The 17,322-nt window shown below is 46.5% G+C and overlaps 1 protein-coding gene across 5 annotated transcripts; it reads left to right on the forward strand.

Annotated features, from left to right (window-relative positions):
* The first annotated feature begins 1,783 nt into the window (after positions 1 to 1,783).
* CEND1 (cell cycle exit and neuronal differentiation 1) lies at positions 1,784 to 17,078 on the forward strand. 5 transcript variants are annotated; one of them, XM_028735110.2, is made up of 2 exons: positions 1,784 to 2,022; positions 14,882 to 17,078. In XM_028735110.2, exon 2 carries the CDS (start codon positions 15,118 to 15,120, stop codon positions 15,538 to 15,540), a length of 423 nt encoding a protein of 140 aa, XP_028590943.2. In that variant the 5' UTR covers positions 1,784 to 2,022; positions 14,882 to 15,117; the 3' UTR covers positions 15,541 to 17,078. The 5 variants fall into 5 exon arrangements, with proteins under 5 accessions (XP_028590943.2, XP_028590926.2, XP_028590984.2 ...); XM_028735093.2 differs by having other exon boundaries at positions 1,787 to 1,944; XM_028735151.2 differs by lacking the exon at positions 1,784 to 2,022 and adding an exon at positions 2,091 to 2,249.
* Positions 17,079 to 17,322: the final 244 nt, after the last annotated feature.

The following is a 17,322-nucleotide window of genomic DNA, read 5'->3' on the forward strand; positions in this document are numbered from 1 at the left end:
GAGCATTAAGATGCAGCATATCTTTCAAAAACACTGTTCTTGTTTATTTAAATGAGGTAAAATCAGAGAATCAAGAACCTCTTGCAGCAGATTTGTATCTGACTTTTTTAATGCATTTTCAAAATGTAGTTTCAGTTAGGTACGGGAAATCAGACATATGGAAATCAGAGGCCAGATGATGTTCTGCAATCTGATTGTTCTCTTATGAAGAAGCTCTATGAGTGGCTATCTCAAGACTGAGGAAGGCACAAGACAACCTCTCCTCCAGGATTATTTTTCTGTCTAAATGGCTACTAGCCATGATGACTATGCTCTGTGTCCACAGTTGGAGGTCACAATGCTTCTGAATACCAGCTGCTGGAAAATCACAGGAGAAGAGGATGTTCTTGTACATGAATTCTGCTTGCAGGTTTCCCAGAGGTACCTGTGAGAGCAGGATGCGGGAATAGAAAGGTGACTGCCCTGATCTGGCAGACTTTTCTGATGTTCTTAAGAATATTTTTTCTAGGAAGCCGGAGTAGATCCATCTCCTGCAATAGCAACAGAGCTGAGGACAGAAGCTTTACTGACTCACAGCCAGGTCCAGTTGCCCTGTGTCTATACCATAGATATGGCGGAGGTGGGAGAATGTTTTGAAAGCAAAAGCATCTGGTTTCACAGACAACAGCAAAGACAGAAAGATCAATTATCTTAAATCCCAATTTATCTCAGTGGGAGCTTTGTTTGGTAGTGAGAGTGGAGCCTCATGTTGATTCCACCACCCTCAAAATGAGAGGCCTAACCCTAACAAACCTTTTACCAGACAAACTTCTAGCACCATTCCGAACGGCCAAGTAGACAGATGCAAAGGACGACTGGGAGGGAAAAGCCCTGCTGCGTGACAACTGCACCCCTCAAGTCTCTACTGCGCGTTGGTGTCTGCGCAGGCAGGCTTACAGTAGAGAAGCGACGGGGAAGCACAGGCGATAGACGGGAACCGGCTTTCAGCGAACTTCGCCCCGCTCCAACCCTGCCGCTTTCTCCTTTTCTCCTTCCCCTTGTAAGCAAACTCACGCACACGTGCAAGCGCAAGCCGGGGTCCCAGTGCGCACGTGCCTTCTCGGGGCAACGATGGAACGTGTTTTGGCGGCGCCTTGCTCTCTTTTTACGGGAGAAGACACTCATTTTGCCCCCACGAGGGCGGGATCGGAAACCTCTTCGCTTCCCACCCGGCGCGAAGTTCCTGTCTAGCCCATCTCAGAATCCATGCGCCTTCTATCACTTCCTTCCTCCCCCTACTAGGCCGGTGCTGCGGGGCTGGGGTTCATCCGAGATCCCCTTGGCACGGAGAAACAAATCGCTCGGGGCTGCGATCTTAATCATCGCTCCAACCTCCAATCTATTTTGTGCCCGTCGAAGAGGAGTGGCACGAAAGTTCGCAAAACAGTGTGCACGGTCATTTTTCGCATCCTCTCCAATACACACATTAACAGATCTCGCGGCTGCGTTTCATAGGATAACACAGTGCCTGCTGACGCTACTTCATACTGGGCGACGCTCCCCTCCCGCTCAACGAGGAGCCCAGTCACCGGGGGCTCCTGAGCAGCAGCCTCCCACCCACACGGCGCCAGGCCTCGCTCCAACCACGTTCCCAGCTGCAAACTCGACTCCCTGCAGCCATTCAGCCTGAAAAGAGCGTCAGGACCTATCGCGGCTCGCCTCTTCCTCCCACGCCGCCCTCGGCCCCTCCCTTGGTCCCGCCCACCCAGAGTGTCCCCGCCCACTTTCCCCGCCTCTCTCCTCCTCAGCTTCATGCGGGTCTGCAGTGAGGCATTGTGGGAAACTCCCAGGGTATTTTCCTCCCCCTCCTTTCCCCCCTGCTCTTCATCCGTTCCTCCTCTCTGCGGAACAGCCAGCTTCCAAGGTGTGACATCAGCAAACAGAAGCCCTAAGGTGGAAGTAAAGGTATGAGTCGTTTGTTTTACCCTCGGCCTTCTGGAACATTATAGAAGACACCCCCCTCCCCCCGAGTAAGGGAAATAGGTAGGCAGGCAAAGAGGGATGTGCACGGAGGAGGGAGGGGGGATGGTGGAGGAGAATGTTTTTGCATGCAGGTGAATAGAGGTAGAGCTGCTTGTTTAAAGCTGCTTGGGCATCTCTGAGAGCGGGAGAGGTCACTGGGTTGCTAAGATAAAAGCATTTCAGTCGGCAGCCCTGGCTTTCCTTGGTGCATTTGTCCTGATTCTGGCAACTGATGGCACCTGAGCAAAGTAGGAACGGGGCGGGGGCAGGGGGGGAACACCTGTGAAATGCGTTTTGAGTTCTACACCCAGGGCTCCTGTGCCACGTTTTCTTCCTTGAAGGTCAGATGGTGGGTGTGAGCAGAAGCCGAATACCGACGTCCTACCTATCCTGGGGGTTATATAGCACGGCAGAACGTCATCTGCGTTTTGATTTGGTCATTGTGCAGCCAGTGCTGCCCAAGCATAACGATTGCAGTGGCTGCCCAGGAGAATTTCTGGCAAGACTTTTTCCGGAGAAGATTTAACATCCATCCCTGAGAAATAGATGAGAATTAGAGCATGCTGGCACAATCTAGCAACGCAGCTATTTTTTATAATTTAAATTTAGAAAGTGGGGCTGATGCTATTGTGAAATCAGGTGTGTTTATTTAAGGCATTTTTTATAAACTAAAAATAGATAGAATTGGGAGAGAAATAGGCACCACTCTTTGTTTTAATCTTGTAACATTAATGGCACACTTTTCTATCTAGAGAGCCAGTGTGGTGTAGTGGTTAAGAGCAGTAGTCACGTAATCTGGGGAACCGGGTTCGTGTCTCCGCTCCTTCACAAGCAGCTGCTGGGTGACCTTGGGCCAGTCACACTTCTCTGAAGTCTCTCAGCCCCACTCACCTCACAGAGTGTTTGTTGTGGGGGAGGAAGGGAAAGGAGATTGTTAGCCGCTTTGAGACTCCTGAAGGGGAGTGAAAGGCGGGATATCAAATCCAAACTCTTCTTCTTCTTCTTCTTCTATCTTGAATAATCCTTTATGCTGTGTTTTGCATTGGGTGTTTCATTCTCTTTCCTTATTTAGCCATCAATCCTGCATGTAAGATGCCAAACCAAACATTGGCTTGCTTGATCAAACCTTTTGAAATTTTAAGCTTAGGGTTGTATGCCCTCCCCCCTCCACTTTATGCTAGAAAAGTGTGTGTCTGCGCCTGTAAAATTCTATTAAAACAAAAGGGGAAATGATGCACACTTCTTCTGATATTTTACATCTATCTAAAACTAGTTGGGAAATGGGAGGAACCTAGTGGTAAAGTGGTAGTTGCTCTTAGCTCTAGAATAGGCCCTTGTGCATTGTTCCTGGGGGAAGGGGGAGGAGGAAACACTCAACCTAGTGGGTATTTGGATTCATGCTGAGCTATGGGGCACCTGTATGATGCTGGAAGTTCTAATATTTAGTGTATTTCTGCCTTCGTACTGCCATGTATTCTTCACCTTGTGCCTGGAAAATACCTGTTGGTGTGGCCTTTTCCTTTAAAAAAGAGTGCCAGGTTTTTCCAAGCATTCAGAAGTTGAGGCTTTAAAGCTCTCAAAAGAGGGCTGACCCTCCCCCCAATGCTGAGCAGCCTGCAATTGCTAGGAGATATTAGCGTACTTCACTAACTGAAAACTGGAGATTTCTGGAAATCTTCACCCTTCAGCTATAGTAAGTCCCATTGAAATCAGAGTGGACATGTGTACAACTGCACTGCTGGGGTAGGATTGCTTGAGGTTGTTTATTTTGAAGGCCTGACCCTTATTCCATAACTCTGAATTATAGTTTCAGCAAAATACAATTGATACCTTTATTATATCTAGAACATTCCTGTTCCATAGCACTCTCTATGGAATACCTTCACCAGAGATCCAAAATACAAATTGGGTAACAATTCAGAGCAAGCTATGTGCCCTCAAGTTCCTTTTAATTCAGCACACCCTTCCTCATGCAGGTTTTCTATTTGTTCTTTAATGGGGATTCAGTAATGCTTAACTTGCACAGGTATTTGCTCTTTTTTTTTTTATTGAACAGCCTTAGGGCGCGTGTTTTGGTATATCATAGCTGTTCAGTATTTCCCAAGCTTGGGTTACATGATCATCTCCTTTACATAGTTGCCAAAAGAAGGGGAATATTCATTCTCTTTCTGCCATTGTGGGTGATGCTGGTGGAGCAATTAAGGGAAACTAGGATGCCCAGAAATCAACCAGCTTCTTTGCAGGCTTTCCTTATCATTAGACATGCAGAACATCTGATCTCTTGGGCCTGCATTTTCATGCTTTCACCAATGAGTTCTGGATGAAAGCTACTTTGAAAGCTACTTCTACCGCTATCTTCTAAAGATGTGGCAACAATAAAACTCAAGACTCTCATAGAGTCCTGGCATTCTTGGTCTCCTTTACCATCACTTGCGCCTCTGGCATTTTTCCATTGCTGCCTCTTGGCAAGCGTCAGGCCTCCATTTCTTTGTGGTCAGGCCTTTGCTCGCTGCAGCAGAAGGAAGGAAGAATTTACTGGCTTCCTTTCCCCCCTCAATAACATTGCAATAAATAATCCCTCATGGAGAGTGTGTGTGGATGATGAGTCAATGATGCTTATATATTTTCCACTACATAATGTCCTTCTGAGCATTACTGGGGAATAAGTAAGAGGGGAAGCACAGTTTTTGTTGGTTAGTGAGGTAGAGTCTGAGTAGGCCTGAGCTTTCCATGGCCACCCCAGGGAGCTTGTGCTGTTCTTTGCTAAAGGTCGTTGCCTCAAGCTGGGTCAGGATCTCTGTCTGCAATGGCTTATTGAATTTCAAGTGCGACACGGCAGCTTTGAGCCAGCGCCTGCAACGTTTGGGGCCTTGCGAGATTTCCAACCCAGTCATTTGTCTGCCATAGCAGAGCAAACAGGGGAATTGTTGGGTGACACATCCGGGGCATAGCTTTGAATTGAGTTACAGGGAAACAGAAGTTACTAGTTATCAGGAACGCTGATAAGATAAACAGAGCCATCATTCTCAATGGAGCCATTGTTCATCATTGTTTTGTGGCACTGGAGTTTTTTGTTCTTCTTCTTATGGTTTTATCTATCTCTGTATTCAACAAGCAGAGAGAAGGAAAAGTCCATGGGCCCGCCATGGCTTGTATACAGAAAGAAAAGAAAGCAGGTGGCAGGGTGACAGTGTTATGACTCAGTCAGACTGAACTCATGTTTGATGAACCAACTTCTATGCCAACTTTATGCCTCTGCAAGCTTAATAGCCTGTCCAGGGCAACAACTCTGTGTGGCAATTAAGTATCCCTAACTCCATCCAGAGATGGAAAAGATGACATGCTTATATTGGAGGACTGAGAGTTAGTTTACACTTTTGTTTATCCTGAGCTAGGAACAGATCTGACAGGATAATGCACACACTTCAGGCCACTCATCAAACCCTGCAGGGTTGACTTCAGGCCTGAGGACACCCTCAGCCAAATGCCCCTGAGCAGGCTCCATGCTATGCTGATGGCCTCTTCAGGTGGGGAGCTACAGCGACAGCACACTTGTGAGCTTTGGGTATGATTTTGCACAGTGCCCCAACATAGCATTGCTCTAGGAAACAAAGATGAGGGTTTTCAGACCCCCAATGGGAGCCACAGTGGATTTCATTGAAAGGAGCCTGCTCAGTGGGTCTTGCCAGGGTCCCGAGGCTTTGGCAGTTGCCCAGTGATGCTATGTGCTGATGATGGGACTTCCTCCCAGCTGCCAGTTATTCCAGTAACAAGGTGCCCCATTTTGTTCTTCACAGCTCTGCTGTCTTAATTTGTTAACTCTCAGTGAAGATTCTGGGATGTCCTACCTGCTTTGAAGGAGCAACTCCTCTCCCAATAGAGTGTGTGTTGTATCTCTATGTGTGGTGGGTGTGCACATAAGGGAGTGTGCAGTGGACACACCACTACTCTTGGAGAGTTGCCCAAATCTCTTGTGTGGTCCTTAGGCTGAAAAAGGTTAGCCACACGTGCTATAGGCTCTAGTGCAGGGTTTCCCAAACTTGGGTCTCCAGCTGTTTTTGGACTATTGTTCCCCTCATTCCTGACCACTAGTCCTGCTAGCTAGGAACGATGGGATTTGTAGTCCAACAACAGCTGGAGACCCAAGTTTGGGAAACCCTGCTGTAGTAGGATGGCTGCAACCAAAGATTTGGAAACTCACTAAATTATGAGTTTCACCCCAACCCCATCCAGTGGGGGGAAATGCCTGTTTATACAATTGGTAAAATCAAGTGACAAGATACGAGCTTGAGGGAGGGGAGGTGCATGCTTGAATCCGACACATACAGTCCTTGGCACTTAGTAAACCAGTATGCCAGGCCGAGTTCTAGGGCAGAGCCCATCTCCCTGACAACCCTTTTTATGGGTCAGGAAATATTTTACAGGTAACTATTCAAAGATGGAACCACCTACTTGTAGCCTGAAGTTGAGCTTTTTCTCTTTGGGGACAGACTCAATCACTTGATGCTGCTGACTGTACACACTTGCCCTGACTAACCGACTATTTGCTCTGCTAAGGGGTAGAAGTACTGTGGCAGCCATTTTGTCATGACCATGGAACTGGGCTGTATGGGATTCTGGGGTTTTCCTTCTGCACCTTGAGAAAGTGTGGCCAATGTTCCAGCGCAGTGTCATGATCAACATGAAAAGGGAAAGTGAACTCTGAGGGGACAGGCCTGTCTCTTTCCTGCTCTCTGATTTCGCAGTTTGTTAAAGCAATTGCCAGCATTAGACTCTGTGGGCTGTGTCAGAATTCAAAAGGAAAAGACTGGTGGGCCTAGAGAGTGTGTCATAAATATATATTTAAAAAATGGGTCAGCATTGCTTCCTGGGCCTCCTGAGTGCCAGTCAGCTGACTAAGCGATGATGGTTTTGCAAAAACATTTCACGGTGTGCTGCAAAACCGCCACATGGTCCCAAAGGCTGCTTTGTGTGTCACAAAATCCCTATACAGGAAGTATCTCCGGCCTGGTGACAGATGTGCAGCCTCCGCAGAGCTCACATGTGACAACTTGCATACGCAGGCTTCCTTGATGCTGATGGGAATCTGTGGGAAACAAAGAGTACACATGTGCTTTTCCACACAAGGCAGGTGGATCCAGTCAGAAGAGTCACTTGCCCATATCAGCTGGTGTCTCGACAGAGCCCTGAGATATGGTAACTTGGCTAAAGTGATAATTAAGACAGGTTTTGAAAATGACTTTTCCAGGTTCAACTTCAGCTGCTGTAAAGTCTACAAAAGGGTATCAGTTCCAGGGTCAGAACATGGATACCCCTAGTTTTATAAACCAAGGTCTTGTTCACAAATACAATTGCTTAGTCCTTCAAATGTGTCTGAGCGTAGAATTGCTTGTCAAAATGGGCAGTGCTTGGTAGGTGGGAAGAAAGTTGGTGGCTGTTCGTTTTTGCTTGGCTCCCGGGTGCTGTTTTCCTTTCTGACACAGGAAGTGATCTGAGGCATCACGCTGTTGAGACGCTGAAGAAGAGCAGCTGCTTAAGAAGGCACAGGCCAGAGAGTTTTGATGGGAGAAGAATTAGAATGGATGGAGGAAAGGCTCTCTGTTTTCTGGGAGAGATGCACACAACTTGAGAGGACAACAATAACAATAACAAAAAACAAACAAAACCAGAAGTCATGAGCATAGTGGATTGAAACTTCAGTGCCCGGAGCCCCGCAGGAGGTGAATAGCCTGACTGTCCCTGTTTACTTCAGATTGACGTGTCCACAGTTCAAAGAGTGAGGGGCGGGGAAGCTTCACTAGGCTGCTATTGGTTTGGTGGTGGGTTCCCTAACCCGGTGCTTTCTAGATGTTGTTGGACTACAACTCCCATCATGACTGCACATGCAGCATGGTGGCAAGGAGCTGGAAGTCTAATATGTGGAGGAGACCAGTCTGGTGAAGGCAGTTGTCTGTTAGCAGTTGATACATTTGTAGATGCTGTCTGGATATGAGGGGCCATCACTGACAAGTCCTTGACCATACATTGCTTGTTTAATCTTTCTGTGCTGTCATCATTTGGGGCTGGTTTTGGAGATTGCTCTTAATTTGTTTAGTGGTGGGGAGGGGAGGAAGAGTCCTACTCCTTCTACTGTGGTTGATGAGAATCTGGACTGCACTTAACTTTCTGTCAAAGCCAACATGACACTCACATTCTCTTTAGCTATGTCAGATTTTTTAAAAAAATAACATCAGGTAACAGAAACACAATCTTCACCAGGACCACAGTGCTTGGGGGGGGGGGGGGAGGAGTTCAACCCTTTCCTTCCCCTGCCAAGGCTACAGCTGTTTTGGTTTTAATTCCTGACTTGGTTGCTGAAGACAGAGATCTAGTGGGCTGGGAAATGTGTTTGTAAAGCAACCACTGGCCCTCTTTTACACCTGGAGATAGATGCTGTGTGGTTTCTCTTTAGGGCAGCAGCTCCATGAACTTGCTCAGTAGCTGACAAAGGGAAACAGGGTGCCTGTACCCTTTGAATAGTTGTGTTAGAACTGGGAGTTTTTGCAGTTGCAGCTCAGCTTTGCTCAGCTGGACGTGACAAAGTCATCTACTCAAATCTCCCCCTGCTCTTTCTTCTTCCACTACTATTTGTGTATGCAGGAGCCTCACCCTCCATTTCAACTAGTTAGCTAGCAATATTATTAAGGCAGGAATTTCCCCTAAACATTTCAGCAAACTGCCCATTGTCTTCTCTTAGCATGTATTGGAGCCACCCTAATTAGTGTGCACACAATTTTCTACTCTTGAGGTGGCACTTTTGTACATTGATTCCAAGGTACTTCCAGGTGCTTCTACCTGTTGCTCCAGTGAGGAACAGTTGCTGGCAAGCAGGAAGCACAACAGAGACACTGTATTGCAGGGTTATAGATCTATAGGAGCGTTTTTTTGGTTGGACAATACTTCTGTTATCTGGGCCAATCCTGCTAACCCATGTAAAGCTAGTACTAATCTGAGTGGGCCTCTATAAGGACATAATAGCCCTGCTTCATCAGACCAAAGGCCTTTTTAATCCAGCATTCTGTGATGCTGAGACGAAAATTTTCGTTGTGAAATGGTTGTTGCAATGGGCTGCAATATTCTAACTTGAACCCCTTCCAGAATATTGATTTTCCCCTCTGACCAAGAGTCCTGAGGTTCTTGTGCTGTGCCTGCCTCTGTTTCTAGTCTGACATCTTTCAAGAAGGGGATAATGGACCCTGGAAAATGACTGTTGAAGGGGAAGAGAACAGGCTTTTTGTAATTATGGCTCTTTACAGAAAAACTAGTGTGACTCATCTATTTGGTGTAGGGTAGATATCTTTCAGCAGCACAGACAGGGGAAAATAAAAGGGACAGATTAAATTTCTAGGCTTCTGGAGAAAGGAAGAGATGACAAATGCAGGAAGGGAAGCAGAAATCCAACAATTGCAGTGGTCAGGTTTATTAGAACCAGTAGGACCCCCAACAAAATATGGAAGTATACCCCCCCAATCCCTTTCCTCCACAACTCCAGCCTTTAGCTAGAAGGCATTTAAGCTAGCCAATTGTTTATTTCCCTCATTGGCAATCAATATTCTGTGGTTCCTGGAAGCCATTAAGCATGCTCAGTACTCATTGGTCTGGGTTGTGGGAGTTTTGAGAGAATGGAGTCCCCCTTGAAACAGCCCCAGGACTCAGCTACATTAGTAAACAACAACAACAGCTTTGTAAATGCGTTATAAACATGCAACACCAGATGGCACTATGGAGCACAAAACTTCTTAATGTTCCCCCACATTCTAGCCATTTTGGCGCCTTTTGAAATTGAGTGATTTGAGCTCACTGTTAAAAGGAACAAGTGTGGCCTGCAACAAAATGTTGCAGTGTGTTCTGATACCCTAAGAGATGTGTGCTTGTTGATGGCTCCAGAGCCTTGCTGGTGCTACTCAGTGTGGAGGTGGAGTTTCAGGAGTGGGATGAAAGAAAGGGGGGAATTCTGCCCCCCCTCACCCTCTTGACTGTAAAAAGCAAACAAAAAACAACCCACTATGCAATTCTATAAATTTCAAATCAAAAGTAAATTCCATTTTGATTTCAATGGAGCATTCTCCCAAGTAAGTGGATATCAGATTATTCCCTACCTCTTGAGTCACCACTGCAATAGCCAGATCCCTTTCAGGAGCTAGCACTTTACTGAAACAACATATATATAGTGAGAGCAGAGCAATTCTAATCATGTCTACTCATAACTAAATTGTATTTAATTCGCCAGGGTTTACTCCCAGCTAAAGGAGGTTGGGATTACATTCTAACTTTCCCTTCCCCTGCTGGAAAAGCCAAGCGCCCGCACTCTCTCTCTCTCTCTCTCTCTCTCTCTCACACACACACACACACACACACACACACAGTGTGGGATGAAGATTTATGCATTCATTCCAATGAATTCATTACCCCACTCCTCTCTGCCCTGAATTTATCAGTGTTCTGTTTGTTGTAATTTTTACAGTAAAGTTGCTTGTTTCTGTTGTACTGCTCCAGAAGAAACAGCCCTCTCAAAGAAGCCTTCCCCTCAAGACAATGTGGCTATGGATCTGTTCTCTTCCCCCTTTATAAATTATTGGCTTTGTTATTCTGCTTCCTCCTTTTCTTTGCTTGCACATACCAAACAGCTTAGTGCAAGCTAGTAATTTGGAAGGGGAGAATGCCACTGCAGCTTGCTAAACAAAGTGAAAAGAGGGGGTGGAGGAGTGTGGGGGCTGGCTCTCTCAGCCGTGTTTGCATGTTCTCTGCTTGGTACAGGATGCTGCTCTGGGAGAACTTTGAATAAAAAGGCCGCAGATAAATGGCATAGGAAGGGGGAATGGCGAAAACTGAGAGGGCTGCCATTCCGAGTTCACTTAGGAACATAGGTAGCTGCCTTATGTGGACTCTGACCAACTGCTCCACCTTGCTCTGCGTTGTCTACTCTCACTGGCAGAAGAGGCTCGCCAGGGTTCTTTCTGGAGATTGCAGAGATTGAACTGGGGTCTGTCTGCATGCAAAGCAGATGCTTCTACCGCTGAGCTTTGGCTCTTTCCAAACACTTGAAAATTTGGGGAACGTGGCTAAAGTGCTTGCCCTGCATTCATCCTATGCTGCCTAATACGTTCTATCCTAAATTTTACAATGGTAATATGTGTTATGTAATAAGGGGTTTCACTCCCTTGTCCAGGTGCAGAACTCCAGGAGAAAAGTACGAACCATGTAGCTGGGTGCAGATTAATCAAAATCTCCATTTTATCAACCATCCACCCCCACTCAAGCTGCTAGATCACTGACCCACCTACCCCATTGGAGGCTCTTACTTCCTAGGAACCTATTCTTGGAAAAGGAAGCTTTATCCAAGATACAACATTTTAGGATCTGTAATATCAAGGTTCCCCCCCCCCCCAGCCTGGTATTTGGAGGCAGAATACTTGCTCTGTGATGCTTAATCTGTGGTGGTTCATTCGTTGGGGCTTCAGTGATAACCAAGCTGATCTTTCTTTTTTCAAGTTCTGGTTGGCTGAGTCATAAGTAATTAAAAGGCCTCCTCTAGTCTATTTATGGCTTTGCTTTTAATTTCTAGCTATTTCAAACTAAGTGCTAGGAAAAGCAGCTCATAGGGGAATAGTTAGCAGTCCCCCTCCCACTCTTTGTCTGCTCAAAATTGCAGCCTCCCAAAGGTGCTTTGGTGAACCTGGGGGACACTGGTGAGCTGCAAATACAATTTAAGACGTGCTGCACTGTTAGAATCTGATGTTTTTCTGTGGACTGTGGGTTATGGAGCTTTGGTATGTGCCAGTTGTGGCAGGTCTGTTGCTAGAGTGGTGTGGTGGGTGCAATTCTCTGGAGGTGGGATGGGGAGCAGGGATTGCTAAAAAAAAGCTGTTCATGCTTTTTGAGTGTGCGTGTGTGAATGGGCCATGTCCTGTTTGATGGGGACCCAGCCCTGCCTGCCTTTTCACCTCCCTTGAGGGAAATAATAGGTGTGTGTGTGTGTGTGTGAGAGAGAGAGAGAGAGAGAGAGAGAAGGGTCCTGACTTTAAACTTGGTAACTTGGTAAGCAAGCTGGAGCTTTATCAAATTATATTCAGGTACCCTCCAGCTCGCGGGACGCGGGTGGCGCTGTGGGTTAAACCACAGAGCCTAGGACTTGCCAATCAGAAGGTTGGCGGTTCGAATCCCCGCGATGGGGTGAGCTCCCGTTATTCGGTCCCTGCTCCTGCCAACCTATCAGTTTGAAAGCATGCCAAAATGCAAGTAGATTAATAGGTACCGCTCTGGTGGGAAGGTAAACGGCGTTTCCATGCGCTGCTCTGGTTCGCCAGAAGCAGCTTAGTCATGCTGGCCACATGACCCGGAAGCTGTACGCCGGCTCCCTCGGCCAATAAAGCGAGATGAGCGCCGCAACCCCAGAGTCGGTCACGACTGGACCTAATGGTCAGGGGTCCCTTTACCTTTACCTTACCCCCCAGCTTGGCTTTGAGCAGAGTTCAAAAACAGAGAGAGAGAGAAACAGAATCAAAATGCAGAGTTCTAAACCTCCCTTGCTCAAAAAAGGTAATCTAGTTTAAATATTGCATAGAAATGTACTGTCACAACCCTGTTTCGAATGATAAAAATACATAAACTCTTTCTACTTGTTTCCATCTTGGAAGAGGATGATGGGAGAGGATTGCCAGGAGATTTTCACCCCCCCCCTTTTTTTTGCTGGATATATTATAGGTCTATATTTAACTTTGTTGGTGGAAAAACTGTATGCAGCTGTTCCTGAAACCTCCAGCAGTTTTGCTGTGGTGGCAATGATGGCCTGCCTGTCTCTCCTGGTGCTTTCACCCAACATGTAGTAGACAGCACCATTAGAAGAGACCCTGACTTAGGCCAATTACCCATCAAGATCAGCATCCTCCTCTCACAGTAGCCAATCAAATGTCTGTGAGAAGCCAGCAAACTGGTTCTGAGTGAAATAGTATTCAGCCCACCTGCAGTTCTCATGAACTGGCAGTCAGAGGCATAGTGCCTCTGACAATGGAGGGTGCCCCCTGACCTGTCCCCTCTAAACTAGCTTTCTGCCCTGGGTGTGGTGGAAGATGCTGCCCTGTCTTGAAGTATGATTGAGCTATTAGCATAATTATGTAAAATGGACAAGGGAGGGAATGCACCTGCTTTGGGCAGCAAAATGTATTGAGCTGGCCGTGCTAGTTGAAAACCTTTCCTAAACGTTATTTGACCTGGGATGGAGACTGGGAAAAGCTTACCTTGCAACATTCTTGAAAAGGCCATGAGCCATCTAAGACCTTGCCAACAAGTTTTGATCAATTCCATCATTCCAATGATCTTCGGATGCTGCATTGCGCTTTTTCAAGGGCAATGGAAATAATCCAATATTTTCCCATCACACATTGTATGTGGGACACAAACACACACACACCAAGATTTCATTGTGGATTTGTGAAAGCTTATTATCAAGGACCTCTAAAATGGAGGTTGCAAATTTAAGAACACCTATCAATCAATGCATAGGTAGCCATTGATCCATCTAGCTTCATATCAGCTACCACATTACCTAGCAGTGGGTCTCCTGGGTTTCTGACGGGGGTCTTTCAGCTTTACCTGAAGATGCCATGAATTGAACCTGGGACCTTCTGCATGCAAAGCACTGGACTACTTTCCTTCCTCCTAATAGGAAGTAAATCCCACTGAGCTCAGTGAAATTTGCCTAGGATTGTGCTGCACGTCTCCTACAACCTTCCAATAATTCCCAGGGTGTTTGTTCCTTGCCTCTGGGATTTTGATTCTCCCAATATTTACTGCTGTTCTAACAAAGTGTGATGTTGGGAGCCTCTGGGACTTGGTCTCTGGAGTGTGGCGCAGGAGACTAAAGGAGTGGCAGTGTCCCCTTCTGGGTCCAGGCTTGAAACTGATGAGCAAAACTGGTCAAAAAAGGTACCATGCCATTGGAGCTACTGACATATTAAACCACTGCCATCAGGTGCCCATGTTTTGTCCCACCTTGTCTGTTTATTTCTCTTTCTCAGCGGAGTCTGTTGGAGAAAATGAGGCACTGCTTTTGCCATCTCCAGTCTGCACTCAGCTAGTCCCCACCTACTTACAACCCACCCACAGGGTGCTGCTGGCTCTCAGCTTCCCCCTCCTTATACTCGGTGCTGCCCTGTAGAAGTCAGCGGGGAGGAGGGTGGGGACAATACTAGAATTTGTGTGCTGCTTCTGTCATTGGCTGTGGCTCTCTGTCTTCCGCCCTACCAGCCCCAGTGGCCAGCAGCTGCCACGGCCCCTTCTTATGTCTTTCGCTGCAGGCTCTTCGGAACAGGAGACTGTTTGCCAGCCATACTTGGCAGCACAGTTCAAAGTAAGTAGCCGCCATAAATGAGCACCGCCTTTTCTTAGAAAGTAAAATACAGAGGCCTCCCCCAAACATTTTTGTTTAGATCAGCCTACCCAGATATTTAGAAAGTTGATGTGAGTTTTTATCTTCCCCCCCGTCTATTGTTATTTTAGCTTGATTTTTTTAAAAATTACAGATAATCTTTTTCTTTCAATCCTACTTTGAGGGTTTTTTAAACAATCAGGCAGTGTTTAAATTTTATGAAATAAAATAATATAAAAAATACGCACCCAAGATCATTGACTGGTGTCTAGTATGACAGGGTTGATATTTGGCCTCAATAGGTCTACTGCAACATCAACACTATGTTACCATGCAAATATATAGCAAAATATTAAGAAGTGAGTCCTGAAATACATGTCTGGGCAAAATGTGTGTCTCCAGGTCTGAAAAGATGGGATACTGCTCTTGATGTCTTTTGTGACTTGACCTTCGTATTTCTAATTTATCTTGCAGGTTCTATAACATGATCCAGCGGCATATTGTTTGAGCAGGGCACCCTCCAGGAACACGGAATTATAGCTGCACAAGGCCAAGCAGTTTTGAGGCGGATCCTTTTTTATTGGGATTTTGGCTCGAGGGCCAAGTGAAGGGAGCCGGGGTCAGTCCAACCTGCTTTGTGCCTCCCTACCACCCCTTTTGGTTTGGTCTGAGAGCAGGAGTGGGTGGCCTCTGCTGTGCAGCTGAGCAAGATGGAGTCCAAAGGAAGCACCCGAGGTGGAAATAAGCCCGATGCCAAGACCGCCAGCTCAGGGAAGCCGGAGAAGCCCAACCCTGGCCCTGCCACAGCTGCCGATAAGAAAGAAGCTCCTTCAAAGGAGCAGCCGGCTCCTCCTGCCACCACCCCAGCAAAAAAGGCGGCAACGGCGGCAGCCAGTGAGGCGACCATGCTGAACAACCACGGCAACATGAAGCCTAGCTCTGCTGGGGGAGCGGCGGAGGGTGCAGAGGCCGCAGGTCATCCCGCTGACTCTGAGCACAAAGGGAACAATGCGGAGGAGTCTCCGGGCAGCAGCATTTTTGAGAACATGAAGCCTCTGATCATCGTCGGAGGGGCGGCGGTGGCTGCCATTGCTCTGATTGTGGGAGTGGCTCTCCTTGCCCGGAAAAAATAAATTGGCATCCAAGAAGCGCAGGGGAGAGGAATAACCCTGGGCTGAATGTACAGTTCCTTTTGAAACAAAATGCATGTGGTAAACTCTATACATACCTATAAATATGCCGTATATAGAGAGAAAGAGTTAAGTAGGTACAAACTGCAATGCTGGCCGCTGCCTTGCTCAAAGCAGATGCGCCAGCATTGGCCTAGCGCGGGCACTTGGTGGGCTTCTGCTCTTTTGTGTAATATAACTCAGCTAGCAGCAATGTGTATAGATGGCTTTTCTTCTCTGGTCCGTATGAGCTCTTGCGGTGTTTTCCTTTCCTTCCCCACCTTTTGTCCCGAGGTTGGCTCCAGGGTCACTTAGAGTTCTCAGCTTGGTTACACTGGATTGTGGTAGAGCAGGTAGAAACGGAGAGTTTCCCATCAGCAGGGTCACCCGTTGTCATCTCTGTTCCAGCACACACTGTAAAGTGATGTGAGAATGCTCACAAGCTAGAGCTTCTTTCCTGATCCAAGGAGGATAGGGTGTCCCTAGTACGCGTTTTGTCATAGCATTAATGTGCTCACTCTGTCCCCCCTTGCCTAAATTTCAAAGTAGCAGCAGGAGCACGGGGGGCTTTCAAAGGTCAAGAAGCAAGCATGGCCTGCTGAAAGCCATAGGGTAGCCTTGCCATCCCACCGTGCAATATATGGGCATGGTGATGTATAGCTGCCTGGCTGCGGATTTCAATGGGCATTGCAATTTAGTAGTGCATTTTCTGTTGAAGAACCTGGTCCTGTGCTGGTAAACTTCTTATGCAGGACTTGATGCCATTGATACTTAAAGCAACATGATTCAAAATATGTGGAAGTCAAGGAGGCGTTCTGTGCTTATGGATTTGGGATGAATGCTAGCGCTTCGCTGTGGAAGGTTGACCTGTCATTGTATGCCATGTATGGAAGGGGAAAGTAAGAAGCAATTATGGGCTGGTTGGTTGGTTTGTTCTTTCTTTTGCTTTCCTCTTTTTTTTAGCTTGTGACCAATCAACAACTGGATTATGGTTTAGGAAGTATTTATGTATGGAGCATCCTGCCCAGGTGCACAGATTTGAAATGGATGGGTTGTCTTTTGCTGTCTGACACTTTATAACTCTAATGCTGGAGGAGCCAGACAAATGGGCTAATCCCATTTATTTCACTGGACATTTCAGTGCGGAGAAAAAATGATAACCAATTCATTGAGGCAACTCCCCCCCCCTTAATAAATTAGAACCAATGGGCATTTAAGAGGGGAGGAAATTCCCTGTGTCCTGAGTTAGCCTTGCTACATTGGTGGCCTTCCTGAAGAATTAAAATCAGACTTTGAGAGGAGAAAGGATCAGTGGAATGTATGTTGACGTATCTTTGTTAATATATCTACCAGAGATAATCCACTAACCATAAGAACATTGGGACATAAATTGTAATGTAGGGATGACCGTTTGAAACAAGAAGCTTACATGTATATTTTTGCTTAGATTGAATCTGATGCGAAAGTGGTGATTGATATCAGATTAGTGTTGTTGCTTTTTTTTTAAAAAAAAGGAAAGGCTAATTAGATTGAACTAGGAGTTGTAAAGCTTTTTTCTGTTGTTAGGTTGGGATAGATATGAGCAGCCAAGTTTTTGTTGCAGTACAGACTTGCTCATAAATTAATGTGGGTACTAGATTTCTTTTGCATTTTAGTCTCTGGACCCGCAACTTGATCATGAAATAGGATGAGATGGTGACAGTGGCAGGACTACAGTTCATCGTCTTGAAGACCAACTTTCTCTCC

The sequence above is a fragment of the Podarcis muralis genome, chromosome 1 (genome assembly GCF_964188315.1).
Source record: "Podarcis muralis chromosome 1, rPodMur119.hap1.1, whole genome shotgun sequence".
Lineage (NCBI taxonomy): Eukaryota > Metazoa > Chordata > Lepidosauria > Squamata > Lacertidae > Podarcis > Podarcis muralis.